Below are 17,575 nucleotides of genomic sequence, written 5' to 3'. Positions count from 1 at the left end.
ATTGGGGGAGTCACAGCTATAGGGCGTGACACCCTCACAACTTAAATAAGAGATCACTTGTTTCTCTCTCTCTCTCTTCCTTGTTTCTCGCTTCTTTCACTTTGGACCTGACTTGACCAGAAACCAGTTCTGGGCGTCTCTTCGGAGACCATCTTCAGAACACTTGTAAATATTCCATAGGTAAACAGGTAAATATTTCACAGGTTAAATTAAAAACAACTGGGTCAGCACTAAACAAAACAAATATGACGAGTAGACTTGACAACAAACACGACAAAACACAAAGCATATATAGCAGGGGTCGAAATAAAACTGTCCCACCATCAATGATATCTGGCCCGCCAGCAGCATTCATTATATAATTTTGCCTGCAGTTGGTCACAATCATATCTGTAGTAAATTTGCCTTCAAAATAGAGAACGTTTTTGTAGCATGTTTTATTTTGAAATTGATTGAGAGCTTTTAAATTCAAAATTGTTCTGAAAGATATTCAAAGGAGTCTGTCGATCACAAAACACACTTCTAAAATAGCCGTCATGAAATATGGGGTATGAAAAAACTAACAGTAAAGCATCACCTTGTTTCTCGTTGGTATGAGATGCGTGCCTGCGGTTCACAGAGTTTGTTGTCCAGAGACTGACCGTTAGCCAGCAAAAGGAGGTCAGAGGGGATGGCGTCTTAGTCTGATAAGGACGCCGGCTCTCTTCCCTTATTTCCGGCAGCGTTTCCGTGCGGCCCAGACAAAGGGCTCTGATGCAGTGTCCGTAAAGAAAGCACAGTCAAGAACTCAAAGTCCAGTTTGGGCGAAGGAACCAATATTTAAAAGCGTGTGTCTATCGTAGACAGTTAGACTAACAACATCGAACATGTAAAACAACAGAATAACAAATAAAACTGCAGAGTTTTCTCTGAGCTCGCAACACGGCTGCCATTCTCGGCACCATCTTGTTGTACATTTGACAATCAAAATCAAGCCAGTTACAATCTCAGGAAATCCATCAAACCGGAGTTGAAGATCAATTCAACACCAACAACCCAATAAGCATGTGGCAGGACATCAATAAAATCACAGGTTTAAAGGGAATAAATCAGCTATTGTGAATTCATTGCTACCTCTCTACCGAAAAAGCTTAATTATTTTAATGCTCATTTCGAGGCTCACAACACTGCCCACACAGTGCTCCTGAGGCTGTTGCAGAATAGGTTAGTGCACCCTCCATTTCTGTTATGGATGTATCCCGATCCTTTCGATGGGTGAATATCCACAAGGCTGTGGGTCCTGACGGCATCCCAGGCTGTGTGTTCCGAGCATGTGCATTCCAACTAGAAATTTTCACAGACATTTTCTACCTCTCCCTTTCTCTGTCTGTGGTTCGCTCATTCTTAAAAAATCCACTATTTTGCCCATTACCAACGAAAAATGTTATCACATGCTTCTATGACCCGTTGGCCCGTTGCTCTGACACACATTTTCAGCAAATGTTTTGAGAAACTCATCAGAGACTACATCTGCTCTGTCCTGCCTGCCTCACTGGATCTGCTACAACTTGCATATCACAGCAACCGTTCCACAGACGATGCTACTGCCTTCACCCTGCAAACTGCTCTCTCTCACCTGGAAAACAAGAACACTTATGTGAGAATGTTGTTTGTGGACTACAGCTCCGAATTTAATACCATGGTGCCTGCCACACTGGTTGCGAAGCTCCAGACTCTGGGACTAAACAGATCTCTGTGCAGCTGGATCCTGGACTTCCTGACAGGCAGAAGTCAGGTGGTCAGAATGGGCGACAAAACATCATCCCCGCTGGCCCTCAACATTGGTGCTCATCAGGGTGGCGTCCTCAGCCCACTCCTGTAATCCTTGACGTCCTTGTCAAATCCGCTGACGACACAACGGGGATAGGCCTGATCACTATCAACGATGAGACGGCCTACAGAGAGGAGGTGAGTACCCTGACTAAATGGTGTCAGGAGAACCACCTCTCACTCAACATCGACAAGACCAAGGATCTGGTGGAGGATTTCAGGAGACAGAGCAGAGAACACACACCCATCACTATCGACAAGACACCTGTGGAGCGGGTAAACAGCCTTAAGTTTCTTGCCGTTCACATCACTGAGGAACTCACATGGTCCGCTCAAACAGATGCAGCGCTGAAAAGGGGATAGCTTTTTTCCTTCAGGCTATCAGGTTAAAGAACAGTCAGAACTAATACACCCTACAGCCTACTCCCACTTTATGGTATGCCACACACTGCACTTTAAACTCTAAAACAGTTCAAACTGGACTACACGTACACACGGAACTAATTCAACTATCTATCACACTGCACTAATACAACAATCAATCTGCTACCACTGGACACCATCCAATGCACATCCATGACATTTCTCCCTATTTAATGCCCTTGTGTTTTCTGTCCTGTGCTTTGGTGATTTTGGTGCCTTTTCAGTCTAGTCTTGTGTAGTTAGTGTAGTTAGTCTTAGTCCTGTCTTGTCATGTCATGTTATTATATTCCCCTGTTTGTTAGGTTACCCCCCTCGTGGGTTTTTGTTTTGTTTTTATTAAAAGTCTTGTGTCAACAACTTACCCGCTGTTTGCACGTGGGTCCTCTTTCCATGCTCACCACCCTCATGACATGTACATTGCACATTGTCATCTGTATAAGTGTTACGGTACGGTTTGTGACTGGGTTTTTCCCTACTTTCGATGACGTCATGACTCTTTTACTCTGTGTCTGAGTTGATTGCTAGGTGCGCACCTGCGGGTCATTGTACACCTGCATCTCGTTGGACTTGATGCTGATCCTTTAAAAGGACGCTGAAGTGGAGCAGAGGGAAGAGAGGAGAGACCAGCAAACAAGCTCTCGTTTATTGTTCTCGTTTGTTTAAGTTACCGTCCTGGTTAATGCTTGTCGCCTTTATATTTGTGAAGTATCCGTTTGTTTTTATTTGTATTGGTAGTTGATATTTGTCTTACTTATTTTGCTTATTTGTTTAGATCCGTGTTTTTTGCGTGTATTGAGTTTAAAATAAATGTTGATGCAGCGCACTTAAATTTCATGTGTCTTTTTATGTTATGTAACCCTTACGTAGCCATCTTTAAAGAGGGGTTCGTAACATAAATTGGGGGCTCATCCGGGATTAGGGATTACTTTAATTTTGTTTGGTGAGCTAATAATGATAGTGGGGCAGAGCGATCTCCGGGTAGGTAGAGTAAACCAGGGGGACCGTGTCTAGCGCCGGTTCTCACTACGGTTTACTGATTTATTGTTGTCTTTATTATTTTAGTTTGTTATTTTTGGAGGTATTCCGGGGGGGAGGCTTGCCTCTCAATTGGTACCCTCTGAAGACTAGAGAGGTCTTTAGTTAGGTCTGGGTTAGGTAGGTTTAGGTCCGGAGTCGTTCGTTCGTAGCCTACTAATTTATTATAGCTGTTTTTTGCTCTTCAATTTATTATGGCGACTTTTTGATTTAAATGAGTTTATAAGTCAACCTAGTGTTGCAGTGTTGGAAACGTGTAGGAAGGACGATTTGTTCCTTATTGCTTGACACTTTGAAATACCTGTTTCTAGAGCATTGCTTAAGAAAGACTTAAAAGCTTGTTTGGTAACTGGTTTAATTAATATTAGGGTGTTACATTCAGTGGAGGATGTTCCTGAATCAGCTAAATCTGTTGCAGTTGATATGGAGGAGGAACGAACCCCACTGCATTCTTCTACCTCACTGTGTTCTCTTGCTGGCGATTCGGTCACGCCAGGTGCCGGTGGTGGGGCGAAGGTAGGACCACCACCTCTGTCTTTGCCTAAATTTGAGCCGTTTTCCCTCTCTACCGAAGCATCACCCGCAAATCATGGAGATTTGCGTCTAAAAATACGGTTAGCTCGATTACAGTTCGAGACGCAAGACAAAGCGCAAGCACGAAAGGATGAATTGCAGCATCAGTTGGAATTGTACCGTATTGATGCGGAGATGAGAGTTAAAATGCGGCAGTTAGAATTAGAGTCTGGTCGAGACGATTCAAAAAGATCTAAACCTTTTTCGTTCGCAGATGGACCTAGTTCTGATTCTGACGTTGCTGCATTAGTGTCAAATGATCCGGTGATACCTACAGTTGACTCCCTACCTGGGTTGACAGATTCTTTTGCTCAATCGACTTTGTTTAATGTAGCGAAAAATATTGTAATTGTTCCGCCTTTTCGTGAGAAAGAGGTTGAAGCTTATTTTCAGGCATTTGAGAGAATAGCTTCGGCTTTGAAGTGGCCAACAGAGGTTTGGTCCTTAATGTTGCAATGCAAGTTAACAGGGAAGGCGCAAGAAGTTTGTGCATCTCTTCCTTTAGAAGATAGTGTTCAATATGAGATAGTAAAAAAAGGCCATTCTCCGTGCCTATGAGTTAGTGCCTGAACATTACAGACAACGTTTTCGCTCAACGAAAAAATCTGCTTCTCAGACATATGTCGAATTTGCCCGTGAGAAGGGTATACTTTTCGATCGATGGATAAAGGCGTGTAAAGTCTCGGATTATCAATCTTTGTGTGAACTTTTTCTCATTGAGGAGTTCAAGAATTGTGTTTCGGAACGTACAGCTTTATACTTAAATGAACAGAAGGTTACTACAGTGCAGCAAGCAGCTGTTTTGGCAGATGAGTATGCACTAATTCATAAACCTGTGTTTGTAAAGCGTCCGAGTGATTTGGGATACACTTCACAAAGGGAGAATGAAGTTAATTCTTCTGACTTTAAAATCAGGCCTCATCCATCTAGCCCGAAAACTCGTAAAGAGTGTGTCTATTGTCATAAGGTTGGTCATATTATGGCAGAATGTCGAATTTTAAAATGAAAGCAAGAACGTCAGGATTTTTCACCTCAACCTCGCGGTTCCGTGTTAGTAAAAGTTGTGTCTCAACCGGACATGATTTTCGGTAGCTCCTGACGAGTGTTTTCAGCCTTTTGTGTTTGACGGTTACGTGTCATTGACTGGTCGAGTTGAGGATCAGAAGGCTGTGAAGATTTTGCGTGACACGGGGGGATCTCAGTCCTTTATATTGTCTGACACTTTGCCTTTTTGTGCAGACGCTGAATGTGACACTAGCACTATCGTGCAGGGTATAGAAATGGGTTTCATAACTGTACCTCTTTATCGCGTCTGGGTGTCGTCTGATTTAGTTTCTGGATGTTTTAATGTAGCGGCTCGTTCTTCCCTACCTGTGAAAGGTATTGATTTAATCATGGGAAATGATCTTGCTGGAGGAAAAGTAATGCCAGTTGTGCATGTTACTAGTAATCCAGTTACTGATCAACAACCGGATGCGCTCGCACAACATTTTCCCAATGTTTTTGCTTCTAGTGCAGTCCCGACCCGCGCTCAGGTGAAAAGTCTCACTGAGGAGAATGAAGTGAAGTTGGGTGAGTCTATTTTTGCAGAGATGTTTGAGAAAATGCATTGATTGAGAATGTGGATGTTAACTCTGACCAAAAATCGGTTTGTCCAGATCCTGATGTGTGTTTGCCTATTTCGTGTGATGTTCTTACTGAAGCTCAGAAAAGTGATCATACGTTAGAGAAATGTCGTTCAAGTGCTGACAGTAAAATGTCACCATCGTATAACAATCAGTTCTATTGGAACAACACTGTGTTAATGCGTAGCTGGAATTCTCGGCTATCAAATGTTGAAAATTCGGATGATTGGAATGTGGTCCATCAGATTGTGGTACCAACAAAATTTCGACAGCATATTTTAAATTTGGCACATGATCATCCTTGGTCTGGGCACCTTGGCATAAATAAAACTTACCATCGGGTGCTCCAGCATTTCTTTTGGCCTGGGTTAAAAGCTGATGTTTCTCAATATTGTAAGTCTTGCCATACATGTCAAGTAGTCGGAAAGCCCAATCAGATCGTGCCACCTGCTCCACTTCATCCTATTCCGGCTGTAGGGGAACCTTTTGAGCGTGTCCTGGTAGATTGCGTTGGGCCACTCCCGCGAACTAAATCTGGTTCTCAGTATATTTTAACAATTATGTGCGTGGTCACACGGTTTCCAGAAGCAATTCCGTTACGGAATATAACTGCCAAAACAGTTACCAAAGCTCTAATCTAATTTTTCACAACCTTCGGATTGCCGAAAACCGTTCAAACAGATCAAGGTACTAATTTCTTGTCTAAAATATTCCGAAATTTTCTGAAAGATTTGGGAGTATCACATGTCACATCCAGCGCCTACCATCCTGAATCGCAGGGGGCACTGGAGCGCTGGCATCAGACACTGAAGTCTAGTTTGCGAAAATATTGCCTGGAGGCAGGTAACGAGTGGGATGATGGAGTTCCTTTGGTTGTATTTGCCCTGCGTGAAGCGCGACAAGAATCTCTTGGTTTTAGTCCGTCGGAATTGGTTTTTGGGCATAATGTACGGGGTCCATTAAAAGTACTAAAAGATGAATTTTTCTCTACCGGCGGAATGAGAAACGTAATGTGCTTGATTTTGTTTCGCAAACTCGTGAGCGATTGCGAAATGCTTGTGCTGTTGCAAAAGAAGCTCTTTCTCTCACGCAGAAGAAAATGAAACGCTCTTTTGACAAACGTGCGGTGGTGCGTAATTTTACGCCTGGAGAAAAGGTATTGGTGTTGCTTCCCTTGGCAGGTTCCGCTCTAGCTGCACGATTTGTAGGTCCTTATGTGATTAAGAGTAAGGTGAGTGACACTGATTATATAGTACATACCCCAGAAAGACGGCGGAAGACACGTTTGTGTCATGTTAATATGTTGAAACAATATGTAGCTCGAACTGAGAAGAGAGATGAGGTGAATATATTGTCCGAGTGTGAAGTACAGTCAGTGTCCAATGTAAAACAAGTGTCTTTACTGTCCTACACAATGGGTGCTGAAGATGTAGATGATGGGTTGAAAATGTCCACGGGTGGTCATCTAAAGAATTCAGAGGTCTTAAGACATTTACCATCTCAATTGTCTTATTTATCTAGTGACCAGCGTCAGGATGTGATTGACTTAGTAGAAGGTTATCCTAACTTGTTTAGTGATGTTCCGTCTGGTACCTCTGTCGTCCAACATGATATTGAGGTGGGTAATGCAGTCCCCATAAAACAGCATGCGTATCGCTGTCCAGTAGGTAAGCGAGAGATAATGAAATGTGAAGTGGACTATCTGGTTCAAAATGGTTTCGCCGAAAAAAGCAATAGCCCGTGGAGTTCACCGTGCATTCTAGTACCTAAAGCTGACGGTTCATTCCGTTTCTGCACTGATTTCCGCAAAGTGAATTCTGTTACTGTGCCAGATGCATTTCCGTTGCCTCGAATGGAGGATAGTATTGACAATCTTGGCACTGCTCAGTACATTACAAAATTAGATCTTTTAAAAGGTTATTGGCAGGTGCCATTAACGAAACGTGCTTCTAGGATCTCCGCATTTGTCACTCCCGATTCTTTCTTTCAATATACGAGGATGGCGTTCGGTCTTCGGAACGCACCTGCTACTTTTCAGAGATTAATGTCGGCAGTTCTTGGTGATGTTCCAAACTGTAACATTTATCTCGATGATGTAGTTATTTATTCTTCTACGTGGACTGATCACATGTCTACTTTGCACAACGTTTTTAGCCGGTTAAACGCCGCCTCTTTAACTTTAAATTTATCAAAGTGTGACTTTGCGAAAGCCTCTGTTACATACTTGGGAAAACAGGTTGGAAATGGTCAAGTACGTCCGGTTGACGCAAAAGTGACCGCTATTCTTGTATATCCTGTACCCACTACGAGGAGAGAGTTGCGACGATTTTTAGGGTTGGCTGGCCATTACAGGTGTTTTTGTAAGAATTTTTCGACTGTGGTCGCTCCCTTAACAAAGATGTGCAGCCCTAAAGTTGTTTTTCAGTGGACTGATGGATGTCAAAGTGCATTTCTGTGTGCAAAGTCTCTCCTTTGCAGTGCTCCGGTGTTGTCTGCTCCTGACTTGGCTCGTCCATTCAAGCTCGACGTGGACGCCAGCGCGACGGGAGTTGGAGCCGTCTTGCTTCAGAGTGGTGCTGATGGCATATCCCATCCAGTTTCTTATTTCTCGTCTAAATTCAATCGTCACCAGTTGAGCTATTCCACTATCGAGAAAGAGACTCTAGCTATGTTGCTTGCTTTGCAGCACTTCGATGTGTACGTCGGATACAGCTCTACTCCCGTCATTGTCTATACGTACCACAACCCGTTGGTTTTTTTAAATAAAATGTACAATCATAACCAATGTTTAATGCGCTAGGCTCTTATGGCTCAATGTTATACCCTTGAGATTCATCACAAGAAAGGAGCCGATAATGTGGTTGCAGATGCCCTTTCCCGGGGCTAGGTAAATGTGTAATTTACTCTTTATATACTTCTTATTTTAATTATTGTAATTGGGTGTTATTTGTTCGTGTTTGCTGCTAGCCTATTCTTAGCTTCATCAAGAACCTGTCTAAAGAGGAGACTGGTTCTTTCTTTAAGTGGGGGAGTGTTACGGTACGGTTTGTGACTGGGTTTGGCCTGCGGGTCATTGTACACCTGCATCTCGTTGGACTTGATGCTGATCCTTTAAAAGGACGCTGAAGTGGAGCAGAGGGAAGAGAGGAGAGACCAGCAAACAAGCTCTCGTTTATTGTCCTCTTTTGTTTAAGTTACCGTCCTGGTTAATGCTTGTCGCCTTTATATTAGTGAAGTATCCGTTTGTTTTTATTTGTATTGGTAGTTGATATTTGTCTTACTTATTTTGCTTATTTGTTTAGATCCGTGTTTTTTGCGTGTATTGAGTTTAAAATAAATGTTGACGCAGCGCACTTAAGTTTCATGTGTCTTTTTATGTTATGTAACCCTTACGTAGCCATCTTTAAAGAGGGGTTCGTAACAATAAGTCTGTAAGCATGTAAATGGTACTGTCTATATGTAAATTGCTTCTGCACTTTCTGGAGTACGCTCTCAAGAATTTCACTCCCCAAGGCACTTGTGCTGGGGTGACGTGACGTGACAATAAAAGTGATTTGATTTTATTTGAAACGTTTGCTCATAAGGCCGGGCCGCGGCACCCACATGTGAACAATAATAAAGCAAATTCAGCTTTTTTTGCAGGTGCCATGCTTCGTCTCATGGTGCCGTCTAATATTATATTCTTTGTAAACAGCAACAACTTTGTTGCAGATAAGACACACCGGCTTTGCATTCACAAAACTAGGTAGGATGAATGCATAGTTGTCTTTCCATTCCTCTTTGTATGCCCAATTTTCACTGTCAACTTTCCTCTTTAGAGTCTTTGATAGTGCCATTTTCTCTCACCATCTAACGATAGCTAGCTTAAATGTGAACATCACTCCACACACCGCGTAATAGCGTTCCACCAGCAGGCAAAAAAATGCAGATTAGTATGTTAGGAGTGTAAAAAATTGGTTACGTTAAATAATTATATAACTATTATGTAATTATATGACAAAGTAAGTTCTGTCATGAAACTCTAGATGGCGCAGTCCTAAAATCTACACCAACCTGACATAATAATGACTACACGGTGAAGCTGATTGGTTCCCTCCACATCAGCAGCCAATGAGCTTGCTGCTCTACGTTTATATATTGGCTAGTGTTTGTTATAGCAGTGCAGCGCGTTTCAGAAACCACTTTCCTCCCCAGCTCCATAGATCTGTCACAAGGTGATCACGTAAGCTATGGGGGTTTATTCATATGTTATATGTGCAGCAGCAGCAGCAGCATGCTGTGGATGTAATGGCAATAGCAAGTCTCCGTACTTTCGCCAAGACCAAAACATTTATATGTCATGTACACCTCCATGCCAAACCCTCCGAGAGTTGTCATGACAGAAATATAATTATATAATAAAAGTTGGCTATTCAAGTTGCATTTTTCACCAATTAATTTCTTCATTTATCCTTTGATTATGTTGTGGCCCGCCATCTAGAGGTGAATTTGTTTTGGCCCGATGCCAAACTTACTTGCATGGGGATGAGGGATGAGGTTCAGGTGGATTGTAGTAATGGTGTTCAGGTGCGAGTGTAATCAAGGCTGGTGTGGTGTGCTGTGCTGTGGATTATGGGAAGTGTACGTCATGGTGCTAGGAGTCATGTGATAGAGAACAGGAATTGCCGATAGAATGTACTGATGGGGGGTAATGCGTGGCATACAGCGGTGGAGTTGTTACAACTGAAGCCTATATGTAAGCCTTTACTGTGTAAAACATCATAATAATACTTCAAATTGCACTTCCAATAGACGAAGGAACAAACAATATTATAAAGGTATCAGAACTATAAATGGGGATATCTGCTTTGCTATACATCTCTAACACCAGCTGTATAAAATAATAAATGAATGCGTTTAGATACTTCAAAATAATTAAATACTAGGTAGCAGACTATGAACTAACAGCTGCAAGAATTAAAGCTGCTATTGTGTGACTTAAAAATCCCTCATAGTTGCTAGCGAAACCAATTGTTACATTACATTTTTGCACCTGTTGTGAATACAGCTAGGTGAGAAGAGAGCGACTCATTCTAAAAAGGAACCCCTTTAAATCCACAAAGCAAACACAAAGTAGCCTATATTTAAGCCTATACTGTTTAACATTACAATATTTTAGTTCGTACTCAAGGGGCGAAAGACTGAACGATATTATAAATGTATCAGAACAATTAGGCGAAGGCTTCTGCTTTTTCTGACTCCTGTAAAACAAATAAATAGGTCTATATACGTTATAAAAAAATGCATCCTAAACATACAATTGAATATGAGGACGGGACGGGATATTTGCACGTATAAAAGAGTAGCAGTTCAAAATTCAATTCAAACAATCCTACTTGAGCAAACCAATGTATCCACACCATAATATAGTTGAAATAACCAATATACAGTAGAACAAATCCATGTACAGTGGGGCAAAAAAGTATTTAGTCAGCCACCAATTGTGCAAGTTCTCCCACTTAAAAAGAGGAGAGAAGCGTGTAATTTTCATCATAGGTACACTTCAACTATGAGAGACAGAATAAGAAAAAAATCCAGAAAATCACATTGATTTTTAAAGAATTTATTTGCAAATAATGGTGGAAAATAAGTATTTGGTCACCTACAAAAACGCAAGATTTCTGGCTCTCACAGACCTGTAACTTCTTTAAGAGGCTCCTCTGTCCTCCACTCATTACCTGTATTAATGGCACCTGTTTGAACTCGTTATCAGTATAAAAGACACCTGTCCACAACCTCAAACAGTCAGAATCCAAGCTCCACTATGGCCAAGACCAAAGAGCTGTCAAAGGACACCAGAAACAAAATTCAAGACCTGCACCAGGCTGGGACCAAAGGGACAAAGGCTACCATCAGTAAAATACTACGCCGCCAGTGACTCAAATCCTGCAGTGCCAGACATGTCCCCCCTGCTTACTGTAAGCCAGAACATGTCTGGGTCCGTCTGAAGTTTTCAAGAGAGCATTTGGATGATCCAGAAGAGGATTGGCTGACTAAATACTTTTTTGCCCCACTGTATACTTGAGCAAACCGATGTCTCTGAACCAATATATGTTTGGTTATACCAATGCATATAAACCAATGCGTTTCACATTAAACCATGCATTCAACCTAAACCAATACATATTCACACATTATATATTTATTATTTCCTGAACGGCTTCCCATAGTAAATTATCTAATTTGCTCCTTCCTGTTTTCGGTTTTGTTATATTTGGCTGACAACTGAATCGATCTGAAAGACTAAAGTGATGTAGGTTATAGGCATGTCATGAATAAATCACGTGTGCACTGTCATAATTACATCATAAATCAAAGCCTCTCTCAGTCAAAAGGCAATAACACCTCACTGACTGAATGCAAAGGCTCATATAGACACACATTTACGACTGTTGTGAAGGCTTTCAAAGAAAATGCTGACATCGCTGAATGTTTAAAAAGCATTTTCCTTCATAGTGTGTAGGTCAAATGATTTCTTACACCAATATGTTCAGGACACAAACGTTCTTTACAGCTGTGATTCTCAGTCCATCCCCTGGAGGATCTTTTGGCATTTAAAGGGATAGTTCACCCCACCATCTTAACCACCTTAAAACACGTTACACACTCACGTTGCTTCAAACCAGTTAGATGTTTTTCTATCTTTTTATGAGACTTTATTTGTCATTAATGTTTTCATGATATAAGCATTGTCAATCTTGGTGCACTATCCGTCTAAGCCCATTACTTCTAACAGTTCTAGAGTCAGTCTCGTCTTTGATCAAGTAATGCAACAGGTAGCATTTACTGCACAACAGTTCTGTCAACGTTTCTTCTTTAGATGTTTAATCAAGCAGATCATGAGCATCACGCATGGCAGAGTGTACATTAGAGGGAACAGATATAATAAGAGACATTCTTGCTTATGAATCACCTCTGCTTTACATGAGCATTAGACTAACTGTGTGTTAACACCGCCAGCGACACCAAGCGACTTGTTACTGGTGTTGTACACACAGTTTCAAGTCAGCATGAATTATAGATTGAGTGCTTGATTTATTATGACATCATCACAGATAGATTGGAGAAAAAAATGCTGTGCAAAAGAAATGTTGTGATATAAGTAAATATGAAAATGCTCTTAGTGTGTATGGAAATGAGAAAAAATTAAAAGGCAGAGTAAAAACGTCTATTTTTTTCTGACAAAAAGAAAGAACAAAGACTGTAATTCATGGTACTTCACTGAAAAAGCATGGGAAATAGACAAGGAGTTTGACAAAATACTACTAATAAACCTAGTTATTGTTCTCAATCCCACCTACACATTTCAAGACAAGCCAGTCTCCTAGAGCAGTGAAAGTGTGTGCGTGCGCATGCGTGTGTGTGCCCGGGCGTGTGTGTGCGTGTGTGTGTGTGTGAGAGAGAGAGAGAGAGAGAGAGAGAGAGAGAGAGAGAGAGAGAGAGAGAGAGAGAGAGAGAGAGAGAGAGAGAGAGAGAGAGAGAGAGAGAGAGAGAGAGAGAGAGAGAGAGAGAGAGAGAGAGAGAGAGAGAGAGAGAGAGAAAACATCATGCTGACTGCTTTCTAACCTTCCCCTCAAAAACGTGTAAGCTAAAGTTATCTAAACTCATTCCAAAATACAAGAAGTTAGAAAACAGAATAACCAGCTCACCAGAACATAAACATTGTGTCTACTCACATACTGTTACAAATGGAACACACAACAATAATTTATGAAGCATAAAACCTATATTCCAAAGTCCTCTGAAGCCATAAAATAGCTTTATGTGTGGAACAGATCGAAATTTACAGTACATTTATTAATTTCGCAAACACTTTTATACAAGTGACATTCAGGGTAGGTTCAATTTATCAGTATGTCAGTATATTTACACAATGCACTTCTAGTTGAGCTTCAGACAATTTAAGATGTTATTTTCTAAATCAAATATGGCAGAGGTCGCATTTTCAAAACAATAACACTTGATTATGCTGTGATGGAACGTGGATTGTTGGGAGGTTTTTTACCTTCACTGCTGATGGAGATCAATCCACAGATCATGTTCATGGATGACATTTGGACGTTTTAAATCCATTACACTATAACGTAAGTCAGACTGGCTTGATTTAATTGTGTCGCTGACCTTCAAACCCAATGTTCCACATTTTCAGTGAATAACACTTTACATTGTAATCTGTGTGTCAAGCGAACCTTTGGAAAGATTAATTATCAAATGAGAAAGAAAGTAACAGACTTAGAAATAACTGTTCCTGTATTTCCAATTGTGCCATTGTGTTTGTTACTTTATTGACCCTGAGCGTTGTTACAGTAGCTATTGTACAGGATGAAAGGAAGGCTGTTGCGTCACACTGAATGGATTCCACGGGGGATTAAATAAAGCCCTGGTCTACAAATTTAAGTGGGTTGAACGTGATAAAATTAAGTTGCTTTCACTCAATAATTTATGCAATTAGAATTCTGAGAATTTTTCTATCATTTTAAGTTTACTCAATACGTTTAATGATATCTACTACAACACAGAATATTTTTTACAGTGTACTTTTATAGTATTCTTGAAGCTAAAATCCGTAATCTTGGGTTGTTAAAGTACTTTTTTCTATGATTTAAATGTACTAACACTGGCTCACCCAATACTGTGGAAATAAGACTGTGTGTTATTTTAACCAATGTACCAAATAACCAATTGTAGTTTAAGAACAATCATTCATTGCGCAGTTCTGTTGGGTGAGGCTTTTGTTGCACACTTTGACCTAATTTATTAAACATTTCCAACTTTTAAAATTTTTGATCAGGGACTGTGGTACTGCAATACTGCTGAGGAAAACAGAGACCCCCACGTTTTTATTTGTGGCTATATGCCCAAACTACACCAGCGGGTTGACTTCAGGTCCTCACTCCACTATGGAGAAATTGCTCACTGCTGTGACTGCAAGATTTGTTTTCAACCAGAATAAATGAAAACCTCAGTCTCTGTAGGTGGAATGAAAAACAAGGAAAAGCTAAGGTGGATCAGACCAACCAAACTAATCTCTTCTGAGGACTGTTTATTATTTCTTAGGAAACATTCAACGGCACATACTGTATCAGAAAAGGGTCAAGAAAGGAAAATATGTGGGATACAGGCCAGTTTTGACATGTCTGGCCAGCATTGAAGATACTTTGTCTGTTTTTGACATTTTCACTTTGTCATTCCATACAGGAAATGGTGGAAGCATGAGAAAAGAAAGCAAATCCACACAGTCACTTCTTCCATGATAGAACAATGGGTTCACTTGGTCTTACTAAACGCAGTGCATTTTCCTTAAGCATTTTGTGCACCAGACCATTTTCTAGCAAAGTTTGTAATAATAATATAATAGTTGTAATAATTAAAACAAAAAATAATAAAAAGCATGATAATTATTGTTAATATTATTTTTATAATAACCAAACAACAAAAATAGACATTTTCATGATCCTGTCCTTCCTGTCATTAGTTTACTGGTTCTGTGGACATGGTCGTGACAGTACCATTTCTTTTTTGCTTGCTGTGTTTTCTTTTGAAGCGCATGGTTATTGTTTGTTATGATGGCCATGTGCTCTCTTGTCATGTTTTGCCCCATTGTTTAGCTTCCCGCCAGTGTTTCATTTCACACGCCTGCATATTGTATTATCCCTTGTTAGTTTCCCCTATTTATGGCCCTGTTGTCTTCAGACATGTGCTGGTTAATTTTGACTTTTGCCTCATGTCCTAGTCTGCCTTGATCCTGTCCTGTCCCGCCCTGTTCCAGTCCAGCCCCAAAGACGAGAGCTTATCTTGCCTTCGGTTTTGTTTCTTTGTTTCCCCCCCTCGTGGGAAGTGTTGTCTACCGTCGGTTCTGTTTATTTTCCTGTTTTGAACCATCGTGGAGTTTTATTAAAATAAAGCTTTTTCTTCAATGCACAGACTTTTGTGGAAGAGCCCCTGGCCGCAGCAGATGGACAGGGATGTAGTGAGGGGTCCTGCCCCTTCCAGACCTCCCCGCTCCAGAAACCGAGCCCCAGTCCCTCCCAGGTCTCATTTCCCCGTCCCACCCATGCCTAGTTTTCGGGCTACCCATTGCCCCTCCCATAAATGCTATTTTGATTGTCCCAACCCCTTTATTGTTTCCTCTATGTTACACCTCCCTATGTTCTGACTTTTACCTCATGTAATAGACTGCCTTGTTCCAGTCCAGCCCCAAAAAAGTGAGCTTATTTTGCCTTCAGTTTTGTTTCTTTGTTTTGCCCCCTTGTGGGAAGTGTTTTGGAGTTTCTTTTTTTCACCCTTGGTTGTTTATTTTTCCTGTTTTTCCCCATCGTGGGTTTTAATTAAATTAAAGCCTTTTTTATGGGTTCTCTCTCCAAATTTGTGACAAGTAATTGCACCCAGAATAAAATTGTATGTTTACATAATATATTTATATGAACTAGATACAAGATACAAACACTTTCTTCATGTTCCTGATTGTTGTTTTGGACACCACACAAAATCACACGCATATACCAGAGGTGCTCGCTGACCTTTCAAATGGACATCTGTAGCAGAGCATGGCTGTGTGGCCTAGGAAACAACATTCCAGCCTTAAGCCACTGAACCCCGTAAACCCAAACTCATGTTCTGCTCATTAGAACAACCAACAGCCTCTAAAGGAATTGTGAGAACAGGGCAGTAGGAGGGAAGGGCGGTCACAAAAACAGAGACGCTTGTCAGGATTATCAAAGGGCCCCCACACAAGAGGAGAATGTTTGGTGGAGGCTGCAAACAGAGAGACAATAATGTGGCTATTTATCCCTCATGTGACTCTGTGCATATATTACAGAGAAAACAGAGGGGACAAGCCATCAGCAGACACCATGAATGAGAACTTCAACAAAGTCCGTCTTTCTTCAGCACAAACAAGTGTTGTCATTTTTCATTTTCCAAGTAAAACTGGCAAACAGTGCATAGAGTGAGATTGCCAGAACAGCACAGATTTAAGATTCTGTGTATTTTATGGGTTAATGATCTGGGTCTGGGTTCTTAAAATAAGAACAGAACACTGTGTTCCTAGATTGATTTTTTTCTCTGAAGCAAGTCTTGAGTAGTATGAGACAGCATCTCATTACGAGCTTGAACTTATAACCAGTCTACTTAAAAGCAGTGTCAAAAGAGAAAAGCAGTTTCCATTGTTAACACAAACCAGTACAAACCGAAAAGGGTGAAACACTTCACATGATCTCTGTAACATTCCTGCTGCACCTGTATACTTTTGCTGTCTTTGGATAAAAAATAAAAAACACTCAACAGCTTCTCTATGTAGCCTAGGTGTAAATCTTTTGCGTGGTCTAAACACTTGTTGAATCATCCCAGATTTGGATACATAGGCGACAGAAATAAACTTCGGGTCATTCCCATTAGGCTACTGAGTGTTCGCTGTTCTTTTACACTTGACGGATTAGTGAACACAAAAGTGTTAGTGATAGTTTTTGACTTTGCTCTTTTCTTAAATCATTTTAGTTTAAAAAACGACATAGCTATGACTTACCCATGTTTGAGATCAAAAGTCAGCAGCGCTGAAAAGTCCACACTTCAGAAGTTTGCTTCAGTCAGCTGTGAGCGCTACGGTCAGTTGCGATGAATCCACGTCATTATCACTGACGGGCGGGGAAAACTCACCAATGCCAATAAATATATGACATATTCCTGAAATGGTGCAACAGTGTAAGTACGAAAAATATTATTGTTATAATTTGCAGCAGTAGGCTCATCTGCACGAATTGAAATGAAGCAGAAATGTGTACAACAGACAGAGTTAGAAATTTTAACATCGCATATTAATAATGGGACTTTACAATATACAATTACATCGTATATAAATTGATGGAACTGGATATATGATAATGCCGCTACATTCCTGGGTTATCCCTAAAACCTACATGTTCGATACACCTCATCTAAGTATCTTTCACGTGTATTGTGTGAGAGAAGCTTCTTACAATGTAGCTACCCTGACCGAACACACCCTTCTTCAACTTGCGATGGTCCATCAAATAATTTGAATAGGGTTAGCGGCGTCCTCTGCTGGCGAATTA

The 17,575-nt window shown here is 40.8% G+C and overlaps 1 protein-coding gene across 2 annotated transcripts in view; it reads right to left on the bottom strand.

Annotated features, from left to right (window-relative positions):
* gpm6ab (glycoprotein M6Ab) overlaps positions 1–17,104 on the bottom strand; it is a 53,693-nt gene extending 36,589 nt beyond the window's left edge. The window contains exon 1 of one of the 2 annotated variants that reach the window (XM_079461888.1): positions 17,029–17,104. In XM_079461888.1, coding sequence (XP_079318014.1) covers positions 17,029–17,032 — 4 coding nt within the window. In that variant the 5' untranslated portion in view covers positions 17,033–17,104. The remainder of the gene's footprint in view (positions 1–17,028) is intronic. The other variant, XM_079461889.1, reaches the window with a different exon arrangement.
* Positions 17,105–17,575: the final 471 nt, after the last annotated feature.

This window comes from Barbatula barbatula (genome assembly GCF_947034865.1).
Source record: "Barbatula barbatula genome assembly, chromosome: 8".
Lineage (NCBI taxonomy): Eukaryota > Metazoa > Chordata > Actinopteri > Cypriniformes > Nemacheilidae > Barbatula > Barbatula barbatula.
The sequence above is the reverse complement of the archived record's forward strand: the minus strand, read 5'-3'. Positions and strand labels throughout refer to the sequence as shown.